Genomic DNA, 18,221 nt, shown 5'->3' with positions numbered 1-18,221 from the left:
TTAAAGATAGCGTGGTCAAGGGATATGGGGAGAAGGCTGGAACGGGGTACTGATTGTGGATGATCAGCTATGATCACAGTGAATGGCGGTGCTGGCTCGAAGGGCCGAATGGCCTACTCCTGTACCTATTTTCTATTGTCTATTGACAAATAGTTTTCAGGTTATTTTACAAAACAGCAGTCTTTCTCAATCAACATTTAATAAAAAATAACGTGTTTATTCAAAAGATTCTGATTTATTACATTAATAGTTTAGTTTAGAGGTACAGTGCGGCATCAGGTCCTTCGGCCCACTGAGTCCGCACCGACCAACGACTTCTGCACATTAACACTACCCTACACACACGAGGGACAATTTTACAGTTACACCAAGCCAATTAACCTACAAATCTGTACGTCTTTGGAATGTGGGAGTAAACCGGAGATCCTGGAGAAATTCCATGCAGGAGAGAAGGTAAAACTCGTGCAGAAAAGCACCTGCAGTCAGGATCGAACCCTATTGCTGGAAGGCAATAGCTCTAAGGCTATGCCACCATGCTGCCCAATACATTTAACTCTACTTGCTTTTCCCCATTGAATTTATTTGCAAAATATAAAATGTACTTGAGATGTAACATTCAATAATTCAATGCATCAATGATGGATGAAGTTAGGATTATGAGGCACCATTATTGAATGCCCTTTATCAGCATGATAATTAAATACTTCAGGGATTCCATCTTACTCAGAAGTCATTTTGCACATGTGAGCAAAGAGCTTATCAATGCTCAAGGCTAGACTTTTCTTTCTCATCTCTGAGCCTGCATTTACCAGAGCTGTTTTGTGTGGTCAGCATAAAGTCCCTGTCCCACTTAGGAAACCTGAACGGAAACCTCTGGAGGGGATCTTATAGAAACTTACAAAATTCTTAAGGGGTTGGACAGGCTAGATGCAGGAAGATTGCTCCCGATGTTGGGGAAGTCCAGGACAAGGGGTCACAGCTTAAGGATAAGGGGGAAATCCTTTAAAACCGAGATGAGAAGAACTTTTTTCACACAGAGAGTGGTGAATCTCTGGAACTCTCTGCCACAGAGGGTAGTCGAGGCCAGTTCATTGGCTATATTTAAGAGGGAGTTAGATGTGGCCCTTGTGGCTAAGGGGATCAGAGGGTATGGAGAGAAGGCAGGTACGGGATACTGAGTTGGATGATCAGCCATGATCATATTGAATGGCGGTGCAGGCTCGAAGGGCCGAATGGCCTACTCCTGCACCTAATTTCTATGTTTCTATGTTTCTATGTTTGCGCCCCATCCAAGGTTTCCGTGCGGTTCTCGGAGGTTGCAGGTGGTTGCCGGAGGTTGCAGGTAGTGGAAGCAGGTAGGGAGACTGACAAAAACCTCGGGAACCTCCGGGAACCGCACGGAAACCTTGGGTGGGGCGCAAAGTCTCCAGAGGTTTCCGTTCATGTTTCCTAAGTGGGACAGGGGCATAAGGATACAACTAGGGCATGATTTGCTTGTTCCACACAGTTGAAAATATACCTTCCTATACAATAACTGGAAAGCACTGTTATAATAACCCCTTCAGCCATTTCTCTACCCTTGGCCAAGGTTTGCTGACTCCCATGCACGTTGTCAGTTGTAATCAACTAGCAAAGAAGTCTCATTTTCCATGAGTTTTCCACTGTGCTTACATAAATACTGCTGCAGTACAAAACAGTAAATGCTGGAAACACTCAGTGGGTCAGACAGCAACTGTGAAAAGATAAACAGGGTTGACATATTGGGTTGGACAGCCTTGGTGAAAGGCAAAGTCTGACAAAAACAAAATCTGACCTGAAAACTGAATTCTTTCTTTTTCCCACAGGTACTGACCGAACATTTGGGTGTCTGCACCATTTTCAATTTTTCTTCGATTTCCAGCATTTGTGGGTTTTTTTTAAATTTTCATTTACTGTTCCAGTCCAATGGTACTAGGAAACATCTTGCATTTAGTGCAATATTTAAAAATAATAATTAAAATAACTAGGTTTGAGTACGTGGTACCTTAATCTAGGTGTTTGTCATAACTGGAAAACTATGCTTATGTTATTGGTTTGTGCTCTTTTTGAGAAACTAAAGGGCCTGTCCCACTTGGTGATTTTTTTCGGTGACTGCCGGCATCATATCAGTGTCGCCAAAAGATTTTGAACATTTGAAAACGGCGACAAAAAAACGTTGCGACACTTAAAAAAACACCCTGCATCATATGTCATCACACCACGCCACGCCACGCCACGCCTTATCACCGCCGCTTCACGCCGCAATTTGTTTGGTGACCTGATACGTCAATGATGCCGGCAGTTGCCGAAAAAATCGGCTAGTGGGACAGGCCCTTAATTGTTTCTTCCCCATTTTCTAATTGTACCGACACTGTTTTCTATCAGAACATCAGTCTGCTTATAACTATTGCATGCATTCATATCAATATCTGTGCTTCCATTCAATAATAGTTACTTATTAATGTTGCAATCCAGACATAATGATAAGACTGCTAGATACAGTACATAATAACTATGTACCTTCGATGTCTCCCTTTCCCCTGAAGCTCAGCCTGAAGAAGGGTCTCGACCCGAAACATCACCTATTCCTTTTTTTCCAGAGATGCTGCCTGACCCACTGAGTTACTCCAGCTTTTAGTGTTTATCTTCAGTTTAAAACAGCATTTGCAGTTCCTTTCCACACATGATAACTGCTTTCGAGCTTAGCATTCATCTGTGTTCAAGATTCCATCTGCTTCCATGGATTCATTTCTGTCATTACATTTTGCTTAGAAATTACTGCGCCAGACTGGCAGAGGGGTGGTGGAAGTGTGGGGGCCATGTGGAAGAGAAGTGTTGACAAACTGAAACCAACACATTGTCCATCCATTAATACCTCATTTTACGTGAGTGACTTTTGCATCTCAACTCCCTGCAGTAACTCGGTGTCTGCCCAGAGTTACCTGAAGAAATTAATAACTGTTGAGCTAAAAAGTTGCTTGTCACAAGCAGAGCCAAATTTGAAAAATTACACTCAGATTTTAGCGATTTCACGTATACTGATATATTTACACCTAATTTACAGTTGAATGAAGGACTTATACTTTATTAGCGCATGGGATCGGTACCTTGGATTTTTATTGGTGTCTGCTGTGTGTGGAATAGTATTATGGGGTCCTGTCAAGTTTTCAATTAAAAATAACATCAAGTGCATTTGATTATTAATCTCTCCCCTGTGGTTTGGAATTAAAGGATCCATAACTTCAATAAAGCCGGGTTATGAAGTTTCTAACGATCACTGCATGATGCTCCTTAAATAGAAATGCTGTTGAAATCAAAATTTAAAGTTGAAGATTTAAACCAAGGGTCCAGACATTGGAAGAGTGAAATTAAATGGACAGCACTTACAAAGAAACATCACAGACATGATGGGCAAAGAATGCAGTTACTGCGATCCATAATTCTAATTCTCTTTGTATCGTAGGAGTCAGCGATTAACATTATTTTTGGCTTTTGTCTTTAAAAACAACATTGAGTCATGGAGTGGTAGTTATGCAGCATGAAAACCGGCCCTCTAGCCTACCTCATCCATGCCAACCAAGGTGTTTTCCTGAACCAGTTCCATTTATTTTCGTAACCATGAACCTGCCCCCATGTCTTTTAAAGGTTCTAATTGTAGCTATCTCTACCACTTCTTCTGGCAGCTTGTTCCATATACCCACCACACTCTGTCTGGAAAAACTTGCCCCCTCAAGTCCATTCGAGATCTTTAAGCATCTGGGCTCATGAGGCTAAAGAGCTGTGTTTGATGGTAAATGTTGAAGCTTTGGATTGGGAGATTAATTGCTAAGGTCTGAGGGTGAATGGAAAGGCTTTGACTTGTAAGGCTAAGTGTTGTGTTTGAGAGTAAGTGTCGAGGCTTTGGCTCAGGGTGAGCAGGCTGAGTGGTGGGTGATGCTAAGGAAAGGTGTTTTTGTGAATTTCATTTTTAGTCTGTGAAGGTGGGTTGGCAGTTTAGGGCAGTGCTATCCTCTTCCTGCAGGGTGTCGGAAGCCAGCGAAAGTCACAGTGTGGGAGTTGCATCCACTGCAGCTCCTAATTGACCGAGTGATTGAACTGGAGCTGCAGCTGTATGACCCCAGGATTGCCTGGGAGACTGAGAGCATCATAGTTAGGAGTTATACTAAAGTGAATAGGAGATGGGGGGGGTGCCAGCATACTGCCTGGATTAATGGGTTTGAGCTACAGGGACAGGTTGGATGGACTTGGATTGTTTTCTCTGAAATGTCATAGGTTGAGGGGAGACTTGATAGAAATATATAAAATTATGAGAGGCACAGATAGGGCAGACTATCAGATTCTTTATTCCCGGTAGAAATGTAGCTATAAAGTAAGGGGGGAAAATATAATGGAGATCGGCTAGGCGTCATGTTCAGCACAAACATTGTGGGCTGAAGGGCCCGCTCCTGTGTGGTACTGTTCTATGTTCTGTGACAAAGTGGGCTGAAAGGCCATGCTGTACCACTCTTTTTCTCACTCCCTTGTCTACCGGTTTGTGAAGACTGACAATTTAAAAGGTTTGGTCGTAATAATGTTACAAATGTGCATTTTCTTTTGGTCATGATTGAAATGTGGAACAAATCAAGCCCTTTGAAGTCATGGGCAAATTCGTATGCTAAATCAAATGTGGAAGTGACTGTACATAAATAGAAATAGAATTGTTTGTGGAAGTATGAATATATGGCTCCTTAGATTGAATCAGCTTCATCTTACTGCTTACACATACGGAAAGGATATCTCTGACGATAGGCATTCTGGCAATTTCTATTGCCTGAGGAACATTATTTAAAGGACATGAGGTTGCTGACTATAAAAAATGTCCAAACAAAATTAAATGTAATAGTGTGGAGAGAGTATTTATAGAGATATTAGTTCCGTTTTGATTAACAATGTTCTAGTAGTAGTAGACACAAAGGGAGTAATTCAGCAAGCCAGACAGCATCTCTGGAGAAAAAGGATGGGTGACGTTTTGGGTTGGAGCCCTTCTTCAGATAGTTCCATCCTACACAATGTTCTAGTAGTATAGTATTCTTTCGGTATCTCGAACCAGGTTTTCTTGTGTTTTGTCCCATGCTGATCAAAATTCTAGTAATGCCCAGACCAGATTATTCCATGGTGGATGAAGTGAGATGGACTGGGTCAAATTAAAATATTTTGTGACAAACTGGCTGCTTCAAGGTGGTAATATAAATTGCAGTAAAGATAATACAAAACTAATGTATTTGTATCCAATCTAGAATTGTAATGAGAATTGTATATTTTTAGTTTAGTGTAGTTTAGAGATACAGCGCAGAAATAGGGCTTTTGGCTCACTGGGTCCACGCCATCCAGCGACCCCCGTACACTAGCACTATTCTATACACTGGTGATAATTTACAATTTTTACCAAAGCCAATTAACGTACAAACCTGTACGTCTTCAAAGTGTGGGAGAAAACCCATGCGGTCATGGGGAGAATGTACAAACTCCGTACAGACAGCACCCATAGTCAGGATCGAACCCGGGCCTCTAGCGCTGTAAGGCAGCAACTCTACCGCTGCGTCCCCATGCCGTATTTCATTGTATTTTCATTTGGCTGATATAGGAGGCAGCTTCATGGTGCTTGAGATGCCAAACAGGAAGTTACAAAATGATATTTCACATAATTTTGAATTGTGAGCTGCAAATTTGTTGTAAAAAAGTCCAGCTAGATTACTAATATTCTTTATAGGCAAAGCACTCTTCAAACTAAACTCAACCATGTTTGATGTTCCTCACATGCGGTTAATTCTTAATTCATTAATTCTTAATGGGCGTGAGGAAGAAGGACTATAATGCCTGGCAATCTTATACAAATCCTGAGATGAAATCAATGTCAATAGAGTAAATAATAATTTACTTCGTTTTAGATTTTGACCGAAAATCTATATTTTCAATTTATGTTAAATTAAGGGTTGGGAAGAACTATTCCTGTTTCCGGAGTAGATACAACTCTTTGAGCTTTATTTTATCTTAATATTTGTTATGTCAGCTGACAGAATGCATTGCAATTTCAGAGTAAATACTTTTAATCCAAAAGCCTTGGTAAAAATACAGATCCAAATCTATTATTTCATTTTGAGTTTAATAAACTTAATTTAACAGTGATTAAAACAGTTGGAAATGTGTGAAATGCTGGGAAGAATATTGCATAATGGACTTATATAATTTCACAACAGATCTTCATCTCAACATGTGTAGGAAAGAACTGCAGATGCTGGTTTAAATTGAAGGTAGACACAAAATGCTGGAGTAACTCAGCGGGACAGGCAGCATCTCTGGAGAGAATGAATTTGTGACATTTTGGGTCTCATTCCTTCTCTCCAGAGGTGCTGCCTGTCCCACTGAGTTACTCCAGCATTTTGTGTCTACCTTCATTTCAACATGCCAGCTTCAATTAATTCACTTCATGTCCTTTCACTGTGTGATGTTTCCCACTAAACTAGATGTGGAGGGACAGATTTTCCTGTGTTAGATTTGGATACAAATAATTGCCTGAGCAAAGTATTTGGAGAGAACACAAGCTGGAAGAATCCAATGTTCTTATTAAATCCTGTTGATGTTGTAATCATCCAGTTGATAGGTGTGAAAAAGATTGGACAGTCTTTGTTAAAGGTGTGGAACTTGCTCAGTTTCATTCTGACTACACTCAACAACAAGTAAGGTTGAACACCAAATAAAAAACAATTCACCATTAACACCAATACCATCATATTTGTATCGTAAGCAACATTTGTAATGTCTGTCAATGGGCCATACTCGCATCTTTCATTATTAATGAACAAAGCCACATACTTCTGCTACTTTAGAGAAGTATCAAAACTTGGCACAGAATGAGGTCATTCAGCCCATCATAGTGTCCTGACTCTTTTAGAGAACTATTCTGAAATAGTTCCTTTGGATGGCCGGCCCCATGGGCTTTTGACATAATCCTGTCAAATGAACATCTCTCTCTCTCTTTCTCTGTCTTCATCTCCATCTGTCTCTGTCTATGTTTCTATCTCTCGCTGTCTCTGTCTCTCTCTCACTGTTTTTGTCTCTATCTCTCTCTATCACAGTCTCTCTCTCTCCCTCTCACTCTCACTCTCCCTCTCCCTCTCCCTCTCCCTCTCCCTCTCCCTCTCCCTCTCCCTCTCCCTCTCACTCTCACTCTCACTCTCACTCTCACTCTCACTCTCACTCTCACTCTCCCTCTCCCTCTCCCTCTCCCTCTCCGTCTCTCTCTATCGCAGTCTCCGTCACTGTCCCTATCTGTCTCAGTCTCTGTCTCTATTTCTCTTCGGTTTTGGTATCTATTGCAACATAACACAAATCCTTCTCTGTTGATTTCAGGGCATTAGCAGCTTGTTCAGTTCCCTGAAGGTTGTGCGTCTTCTGAGACTTGGCAGGGTTGCCAGGAAGTTAGACCATTACCTTGAATATGGCGCAGCAGTGCTGGTTCTTCTGGTCTGCGTCTTTGGTTTGGTGGCTCACTGGCTCGCCTGCATCTGGTACAGCATCGGGGACTACGAAGTCATCGATGAAGTCAGCAACCAAATAAAAACAGACAGCTGGCTCTACCAGCTTGGACTAAGTATTGGAACACCCTACCATTTTAATGCCAGTGGTACTGGACAGTGGGAAGGGGGACCCACAAAGGATTCACTGTATATATCCTCCCTTTACTTTACCATGACAAGTCTTACCACCATAGGATTTGGCAACATTGCTCCAACCACGGATGGAGAGAAGATATTTTCTGTGGCCATGATGATGGTTGGCTGTAAGTATATGCAATTTTTTTTAAACTGCCATTAAAGATAAGTTACCAAATGATTTTATTTAAATTCTGGTAGCCATTAAGATGTTATGTTGATTTAGATTGGTTGGAGCAGTGCTTTTTGTAAGTCAGACTTACCTGTGCTTGCTTGGTTTTTAATGTACTTTGCTCCCAAAGTTGCTGCAGGTACTAATAGCCAAAAACATAATGAGCGACATGTCATCAGGGACGTGGGGGATCAGCGACATAATTCCTTAACCAGCCGGAGTTTAGGACTGAGAAATAACCAGCTAGGATGAATGAGGGACAGATACATTGAAGTGAAAAATAAAAAGTGGAAGGAAAGAAACATTGGTTAAGAGACAGTGAAGAAATGAATGGAAAGAAAATGTAATTGTCAACAACAATTCACAACCAATAGTTAGAAGGCACCACACACTTAATTGTTCACATTCGAGGTGAAAGAGATTTATTTTGCAGTCATTAATATTTATCACATAGTTAAAAGGTACCAATTGGAAACGTTTCATTCTGCAGTGAGTTTAACAGGCAATTAATATGAACGTCCAGCAATTTCATTAAAATCATCGGGTGGTTAAAATCAATATCCTGTTCTTTTGAAGCAAGTGGAGCTACAATATGTGGCATTTTGCAGTTCACAAGCTACCTCTTCCTTGCCACATGGCAGGCTGATTAGTACGCTGCTAAAGGTGTGTGTCACTCACAAGTCTTCACTTGAGCAAAAATTGGGTAGTTTCACACAAAATGCTGTGAAATAATGATCTCGTTGATATCATCTTCTTCTATCCAGCAGCATTAAAACAAGGGAAGACAGGAGGAGATTAAAACAAATCGGTTTGGTAAAGTTTATGGAAATATGCATTATGGTTAGAAGCATCATTATTAAATCATTATTGCAACGTGTACTTTGTTGTTATGAATGGTTACATGAAAGGTTGTAAGCTGTTTAATATATTACCATTATTATTGTAATCCTAAATTCCTAAGTGGTACAGTAATTCGTTAACTATATTTGAAAATTGCATTATTTTTAATTTCATGTAATTTCGTTTGTATCCTTCCATCTCCATGAGATATGTCAATGCAGCCTTCAAATGTAAGTGAGGCTATACCATGCAACCTCTTTAGCTTGTGGTTTGTCAATGTATATAAGGTTTACCTGATATTGACTGCAAGTTATCATTCATGCTTGGAAACATGGATTAACATTTTATCTTCAGAGCCAAAACATTCTAGGTTTTTCCTTTTGCCAATGCTACCTAACATGCTTAGCACATCTGAAATTTTCTGTTTGTGGAAATTTCAGTGGGAAGGTTATAACTTGGAAATTTATGATTGGAGTATTGGAGGTGAAGATTTATTGGTTACATGTGATTTACCTTGTAATCGTTATTGTAAGCTACATCATAATATCAATCTAATTTCTGTTCCAATTTCCATTTTACAAACCGAAATTTCTCTTGATGTTACTATTAGAGCTGTTGAATAATTCATTATTGTGTTAGATCTGTGATCTGCCACAGACGGTTGTGGAGGCCAAGTCAATGGATATTTTTAAGGCAGAGATTGACAGATTATTGATTATTATGGGATCACGATTATGGAGATAAGGCAGAAAAATGGGGATGAGAGGAAAGGATAGATCAGCCATGATTGAATGGCAGAGTAGACTTGATGGGCCGAATGGCCTAATTCTGCTCCTATAATGCATGAATTTATAAGAGTGGAACAATTCAGATAGAACATAGGAACAGGCTCACCATGTCTGAGCTGACTATGATGCCAATCAATAATCTTTCTGCAAGTCTTTGGCATCATAAGGCAGCATGGTGACGCATGGATAGAGTTGCAGGTTAATTGGGTTGGTAAAATTGTAAATTGTCCGAAGTGTGTGTTAATGCGTGAGGATTGCTGGTCTGTCCGGACCCGGTGGGACGATAGGGCCTGTTTCTGCACTGTGTCTCTAAACTAAACTAATCTGTTTTGCTTCAAAGTTTGCCCTACTCACAAAAGTAAAACCTACCTAGTCAGTGCAGAGAATAGTTTTGTACGTGCTCTAGCAGCCATCTACAATTTTGATTCGGACTGCGTAGAGAATGCTGATAAATAATGGCCCTGTGGTGAGTACTCCTGCCATCCTCTTGCTCGAATCTTTGGTCATATTTCTGTTATGAGCTGATTATTTTGACTGTCTCAGCTGGTGTTATCAAAATCTGTGCTTGCTGTCATATGGAAAGCTAGAGAGCACACCAGCATTGTAGGTAGATGCCAAATTGATCATTTGAATTAATCATTTGTAGTTGCTGCCTGGCTCCTGTGGAGTTTATCTCATGAAGGCTACATGGATGATAACAGGATGTTCCAAAAAAGCTCGGTAACAAATGACACAGTTGGTGCATCAATAAAAGCTACAGAAGATAAGGATATGATAAAGTTATTTCATGCATCCAGCTCCAGAACATCATCTGTAACATTATTTATTTCTACCTGTTTTTGATTTGATCCCCCTGGTGCTGTATGACAAGATTTCCTTTGTTGCTTCTGTTGATCTGATAATAACAATTCAGAAATGGATAGTTAGTGACTTCAATCAATTAGAATCATTTTTTCAAAATGACAAAGAACTGAATGGAGTTTAACGTATTGGATGCAATTGGATGTGTTTTTATCTTGTTTTAACTTGTTTTGGTTGCACTGATCATTTCATTGTATTTCAAATTACAATGACAATAAAGGCTTATTATTATTATTATTATTATTATTATTATTATTATTATTATTATTATTATTATTATTATTATTATTATTATTATTATTATTATATCTACACTAGGTTTACTTGCCCGTGTTTGGCTCAGATCCCTCTAAACCTTTCCTGCACCATTCATGTTCCTGTCCAAATGTCTTTTAAATGCCTGCCTCAACTACCTCCTCTGGCAGCTTGTTCCATATACCCAGCACCTTTGGTGCGAATAAGTTGCCCCTCAGGTTCCTATTAATTCATTCTTCACTCACCATAAACCTATGTCCTCTGGTTGTTGATTTCCCTAACCTGGGTAAAAGAATACCCTCGACATCTATCCTGTCTATTGTAGTGGAATATGTTCAAGATAATTAGGGCGGCACGATGGCACAGCTTGTAGAACCGCTGCTCTCGCAATGCCTACGTCCAAGATGTGTTCCAGTCCTCAAGTGCTGTCTGTGTGGAGTTTGCACATTCACCCTAATGGTTTTCTCCAGGTTTTCCCAAAGATGTATGGGTTGGGAGGCTAATTGGCTACTGTAAATTTACCTCACTGTGTCGGTGAGTGATAGAATCTTGGTAGCACAACGAACAGTAGAAACATAGAAACATAGAAAATATGTGCAGGAGTAGGCCATTCGATCCTTCGAGCCTGCACCGCCATTCAATATGATCATGGCTGATCATCCAACTCATTATCCTGTACCTGCCTTCTCTCCATACCCCCTGATCCCTTTAGCCACAAGGGCCACATCTAACTCCCTCTTAAATATAGCCAGTGAACTGGCCTCAACTACTTTCTGTGGCAGAGAATTCCACAGATTCACCACTCTCTGTGTGAAATTTCTTTTCTCATCTCGGTCCTAAAAGATTTCCCCCTTATCCTTAAACTGTGACCCCTTGTTCTGGACTTCCCCAACATCGGGAACAATCTTCCTGCATCTAGCCTGTCCAACCCCTTAAGAATTTTGTAAGTTTCTATAAGATCCCCCCTCAATCTTCTAAATTCTAGCGAATACAAGCCGAGTCTATCCAGTCTTTCTTCATATGAAAGTCCTGCTATCCCAGGAATCAGTCTGGTGAACCTTCTCTGTACTCCCTCTATGGCAAGAACGTCTTTCCTCAGATTAGGAGACCAAAACTATACACAATACTCCAGGTGTGGTCTAGCCAAGGCCCTGTACAACTGCAGTAGAACCTCCCTGCTCCTATACTCAAATCCTTTTGCTATGAATGCTAACATACCATTGTCTTTCTTCAATGCCTGCTGCACCTGCATGCCTACTTTCAATGACTGGTGTACCATGACACCCAGGTCTCGTTGCATCTTCCCTTTTCCTAATCGGCCACCATTCAGATAATAGTCTACTTTTCTGTTCTTGCCACCAAAGTGGATAACCTCACATTTATCCACATTATACTGCATCTGCCATGCATTTGCCCACTCACCCAACCTATCCAAGTCACCTTGCAGCCTCCTAGCATCCTCCAAACAGCTAACACTGCCCCCCAGCTTCGTGTCATCCGCAAACTTGGAGATGTTGCATTCAATTCCCTCGTCCAAATCATTAATATATATTGTAAATAGCTGGGGTCCCAGCACTGAGCCTTGCGGTACCCCACTAGTCACTGCCTGCCATTCTGAAAAGGACCCATTTACTCCTTCTCTTTGCTTCCTGTCTGCCAGCCAGTTCTCTATCCACATCAATACTGAACCCCCAATACCGTGTGCTTTAAGTTTGCATACTAATCTCTTATGTGGGACCTTGTCGAAAGCCTTCTGAAAGTCCAGATATAACACATCCACTGGTTCTCCCTTATCCACTCTACTAGTTACATCCTCGAAAAATTCTATAAGATTCGTCAGACATGATTTACCTTTCATAAATCCATGCTGACTTTGTCCAATGATTTCACCACTTTCCAAATGTGCTGCTATCCCATCTTTAATAACTGACACTAGCATTTTCCCCACTACCGATGTTAGACTAACTGGTCTGTAATTCCCTGTTTTCTCTCTCCCTCCCTTTTTAAAAAGTGGGGTTACATTAGCTACCCTCCAATCCTCAGGAACTACTCCAGAATCTAAAGAGTTTTGAAAAATTATCACTAATGCATCCACTATTTCTGGGGCTCTTAAGCACTCTGGGATACAGCCTATCTGGCCCTGGGGCTTTATCGGCCTTTAATCCATTCAATTTACCTAACACCACTTCCCGACTAACTGGATTTCACTCAGTTCATCCATCTCATTTGACCCCCGGTCCCCTGCTATTTCCGGCAGATTATTTATGTCTTCCTTAGTGAAGACAGAACCAAAGTAGTTATTCAATTGCTCTGCCATGTCCTTGTTCCCCATGATCAATTCACCTGTTTCTGACTGCAAGGGACCTACATTTGTTTTAACTAATCTTTTTCTCTTCACATATCTATAAAAGCTTTTGGAGTCAGTTTTTATGTTCCCTGCCAGTTTTCTTTCATAATCTATTTTCCCTTTCCTAATTAAGCCCTTTGTCCTCCTCTGCTGGACTCTGAATTTCTCCCAGTCCTCTGGTAGGCTGCTTTTTCTGGCTAATTTGTATGCTTCATCTTTTGTGTAGATGCCGGAATCTTGAGCTAAATGCAAAGTGCTGGTGAAACTCAGCCGGTCAGGAGCTCACCCATTTATTGCACAATCCCGCCCCAGCCACTCTGCTCCTTTTGCCTCTTTCGTACATTGATTTTCCATTCCTCATTTCCCTCTCATCCCCACTCTTTCCCCGTTCCATTCCACCGTTATCCCTCCCTCCGGCTTGCTGTTGGGAATGTGGGGGAAAATAAATTGGATTAATGTAGGTTTAATGTAAAATGTGTGATTGATGGTTAGTGCGGATTTGATGTTCCAAAAGGTCTGTTTCCACGCTGTGTCTCTCTACAATGTAATAACTGATGGATTTTTTAGAAATTCAGGAAATCAAGAAATATGGAGCATGATGTGGTCTGCACTGCCATGGCCTCAAGAAAAATAAAAATAGAATAGTTGATCATTGAGAGATTGAAGGTCATTCACTGTGGACAGTTAAAAAAAGATTAGAGGGCAGAGGGAATGTACAACTCGGATCTAGAGACCTGGATCAGCGATCCAGTGAGTTTGAAATCAAGTCGCTCAAAGCAAGTTCATTATTAGTAATTGTAACGGTGAAAATACCAGATTGCTGCAAAGCCACATTTGGTTTACTGTGTCCTTCAAGGCAAGAAATCTGCCATCCTTTCCTGCTGCTCATCATTGTGATCGACTGTTAAGTTATGTACCTTCTCAGTGCAGAAGCTGGAGGATGAACAATAAATACTGATATTTCCATCAACAAACAAATGAAAATACTAAGGAAATACAATTTTTTTTGAGAGAATGGGCTCTGAGAGAAAAATATTTAGAAGTGGTTATTGAATTTTCTTCTCTTTGCAGTTTTAAAACAGAATAATTTGTATGGATATATTACCACCTTTTCTCTTTTTTTGCTTCTGATTGTCATTTATCAATCGGATTCTGCAATTCCTGCATCACAAAGAGCTAAAAAAAGCAAATAAGAGGAAGGACAGGGTTAGTAGAATGTTCAATATACTGTATATATTGAACTGAGAACTTTTCATAGCAAAAGGATTTGAGTATAGGTGCAGGGAGGTTCTACTGCAGTTGTACAGGGTCTTGGTGAGACCACACCTGGAGTATTGTGTACAGTTTTGGTCTCCTAATCTGAGGAAGGACATTCTTGCCATAGAGGGAGTACAGTGAAGGTACACCAGACTGATTCCTGGGATGTCAGGACTTTCATATGAAGAAAGACTGGATAGACTTGGCTTGTACTCGCTAGAATTTAGAAGATTGAGGGGGGATCTTATAGAAACTTACAAAATTCTTAAGGGGTTGGACAGGCTAGATGCAGGAAGATTGTTCCCGATGTTGGGGAAGTCCAGAACAAGGGGTCACAGTTTAAGGATAAAGGGGAAATCTTTTGGGACTGAGATGAGAAAAACATTTTTTACACAGAGAATGGTGAATCTCTGGAATTCTCTGCCACAGAATGTAGTTGAGGCCAGTTCATTGGCTATATTTAAGAGGGAGTTAGATGTGGCCCTTGTGGCTAAAGGGATCAGGGGGTATGGAGAGAAAGCAGGTACAGGATACTGAGTTGGATGATCAGCCATGATCACATTGAATGGCGGTGCAGGCTCGAAGGGCCGAATGGCCTACTCCTGCACCTATTGTCTATGTTTCTATGTTTCTATGAGAAGTTTTAATTAGAATTGTCAAGAGCATGGACCAGGTGACATAAATTAAATTGCTCACCATGGTTAATGCCTCAAGTAGCGTCATAGAAAAATGGAGGGATTAAAAGGGGAAAGCCATGCAGAATTCTTACCACTCAAAGGGAAATCAGGTCATGAAGCAAATCGCAGGGCAAGGCCATCAGAATGAATAATATAGTTCACTTCAGTTTAGTTTATTGTCCGAGGTACAGTGGAAAGCTTTTGTTGCGTGCTAACCAGTCAGAAGAAAGACGTGACATAACATGGCATAAGAATCAAAACCAGCTACATTTCTGAAAAGGTAAAGAGATTTCGGGATTGGTCCTGAAGGGGGGGAAAAGAAGCTGAGACTGTTCCGAACTAAATATTCTGCTGGCATAAAAGCCTGTACCAATTTGTAAAAATATCCTCTGTTCATATCAGAAAAGAAATTGAGTTCCCACAAGTTGCTTAGCATCTGAAATTCGAAGTTTGATTCTTCCTCTCCAAATGCTCTTTTATCTCCTCCTCAGGTTGGAATCAATAATCCTAATTTGTACAAACTGAAAACCTTCATGTTAAGATTGGAAAACTTTTTGCAATTAATATATCAGGTCTAAAAAATACTTTCACAGAAAGCTTGTACACTTATTACATAAAAGTTGCATGGATGTATATTAATGTTTTAATTGATTTCATGTATTTGAGCATCAGAGCAAAGGAATACTTTTTTTTCCCGTTCCTTAAATAAATGGAGCTGAACTACCTTACTCTCTCCATGACTCTCCCACCCGTCATACTAGCTTCAAAGCCGTCTTGTTGTCTCGTTGTCTGTAACTCATTTTCACCAAGTTCACAGCTAACAATGGCTTGTTTCCTTTATCATTGTTTCCTTTCTTCATGTCGTTCATTAATTTGTTCTGTATCTCCCTACATCACCGTCTATATCTCTTGTTTTCCTTTCCCCTGATTCTCTGTCGGAAGAAGGGCCTCCTTTTCCTTTTCTCCAGAGATGCTTTCAGACCCGCTGAGTTAGTCCAGCTTTTTGTGTCGTCTGAATTACCTTGTTGAACTGCTTAATGCCCCTGTCCCACTTAGGAAACCTAAACGGAAACCTCTGGAGACTTTGCGCCTCACCCAAGGTTTCCGTGCGGTTCCCGGAGGTTGCAGGTGGTTGCCGGAGGTTGCAGGTAGTGGAAGCAGGTAGGGAGACTGACAAAAACCTCCAGGAACCGCACGGAAACCTTGGGTGGGGCGCAAAGTCTCCAGAGGTTTCCGTTCAGGTTTCCTAAGTGGGACAGGGGCATTAGTCTGTCAGGTGAAGCAACTCCCACAATTGTATTCAAAGATGTAAACCCGGTGACAATGAAGGTGGAGTGATATATTTCCAAGTTAGGATGGTGTGTGAATCATAGGAGAAATTGAAGGTGGTTCTCCAACGTACAAGCTGCCCTCACCTTCAGAGCATTAGAGTTTGCAAGTTAGGAAAACAAGTTTCACAAATTAGATACAAGCTTGAGTTTGCGAGTTGCCTTGATAGTAGGGCCAGTGACTCTCATCTCACCCAATACAGTTCTTTTGTCCACGTTTAGACCAACATTGTAATGGGGCTCGAAATGCAACTGAGTGTTGGTGGCGATATTTGTAGTAAATATATAGCACTTTCTAACACTATCATCAACACCTTCCTACATGTTTCTGATATTTGACAGGAGATAGACAGCGTGGTAATTATCCAGATTGGATTTGTTAAACTTATTGTCATGCCAAAATTTATAGTGAAGTATATTATGTATATATTTGCAGTAATTCAGCCTGACAGTTGACTTTCATAAATTGCAGAGTATTGGAAATTTTATGGTGAAGAAATGATATTGGCTTTCCAGTTACAAGAATTATAATTTTGTTATTTTTTGAAGTTATAGCTAAGCCTAGGCACTGGAATGTATAAAATGGATGCCAAGAATGGTTGGAGCAGACACATGGTATGAATGGTTGGAGCAGACACATGCATTAATATACATTAATATATCAATACACATTAATGATTTAGATGAAGGAATTTAAAGTAACTTTAGCAGATTTGCAGATGACACAAAGCTGGGTGGTGGTGTGAACTGTGAGGAAGATGCTATGAGGGTGCAGGGTGACTTGGGCAGGTTGCGTGAGTGGGCAGATGCATGGCAGATGCAGTTTAAAGTGGATAAATCCACTGGTGGCAAGAATAGGAAGGCAGATTATTATCTGAATGGTGTCAAGTTAGGAAAAGGGGAAGTACAACAAGATCTGGGTGATCCAGAAGGAACTGCAGATGCTGGAAAATCAAAGGTACACAAAAATGCTGGAGAAACTCAGCGGGTGCAGCAGCATCTATGGAGCAAAGGAAATAGGCAACGTTTCGGGCGGAAACCCTTCTTCAGACTGATGGGTGACCTTGTTCATCAGTTACTGAAAGTAAGCATGCAGGTACAGCAGGGAGTGGAAAAAGCTAATGGCATGTTGGCCTTATAACAAGAGGAGTTGAGTGTAGGAGCAAAAAGGTTCTTCTGCAGTTGTACAGGGCCCTAGTGAGACCATATCTGGAGCATTGTGTGCAGTTTTGGCCTCCAAATTTGTGGAAGGACATTCTTGTTATTTAGGGAATGCACCGTAGGTTTACGACCTTAATTCCCGGGATGGCGGGACTGTCATATGTTGATAGAATAGAGCGGCTGGGCTTGTATACACTGGAATTTAGAAGGATGAGAGAGGATCTTATTGAAACATGTAAGATTATTAAGGGGTTGGACATGCTAGAGGCTGGAAACATGTTCCCGATGTTGGGGGAGTCCGGACCCAGGGGCCACAGTTTAAGAATAAGAGGTAGGCCATTTAGAACGGAGATGAGGAAAAACTTTTTCACCCTCAGAAGGCAGTGAAGGCCAATTCTCTGGATGCTTTCAAGAGAGAGTTAGATAGAGCTCTTAAAGATAGCGGAGTCAAGGGATATGGGGAAAAGGCAGGAACGGGGTACTGATTGTGGATCATCAGCCATGATCACAGTGAATGACGGTGCTGGCTCGAAGGGCCGAATGGCCTACTCCTGCACCTATTGTCTATAGTCTATTGACTATCTATTCCCCTATATATAATTTATCTCTCTATCTATATTACTAAATCTCTGTTCTTGACCGCATTTGGCCTTCTGTGCTGCGATTTCCAAGAGAACGCCGCCACCTGCGGCCGTCATTTTTGGCCACCTCGCTCAGAGCCCCCCTCCGCCGCATGTGTGCCGAGGATTTTTCCCGTCGATGAAAAATAACAGAGATATTAATGTTTTTACAAAATTCCCCATTCTCTCTGCTGCCTCTGCTGGAG

At 41.0% G+C, this 18,221-nt stretch overlaps 1 protein-coding gene across 1 annotated transcript in view; it reads left to right on the top strand.

Moving 5' to 3' along the window:
- kcnh5 (potassium voltage-gated channel subfamily H member 5) overlaps positions 1–18,221 on the top strand; it is a 177,070-nt gene that overhangs the window by 90,578 nt on the left and 68,271 nt on the right. The window contains exon 7 of the mRNA XM_033026452.1: positions 7,408–7,837. Within this exon, the coding sequence (XP_032882343.1) occupies positions 7,408–7,837 (430 nt within the window). The remainder of the gene's footprint in view (positions 1–7,407; positions 7,838–18,221) is intronic.

This window comes from Amblyraja radiata, chromosome 9 (genome assembly GCF_010909765.2).
Source record: "Amblyraja radiata isolate CabotCenter1 chromosome 9, sAmbRad1.1.pri, whole genome shotgun sequence".
Lineage (NCBI taxonomy): Eukaryota > Metazoa > Chordata > Chondrichthyes > Rajiformes > Rajidae > Amblyraja > Amblyraja radiata.
Note: the sequence above shows the minus strand (reverse complement) of the source record. Positions and strands in the feature narration are given on the sequence as shown.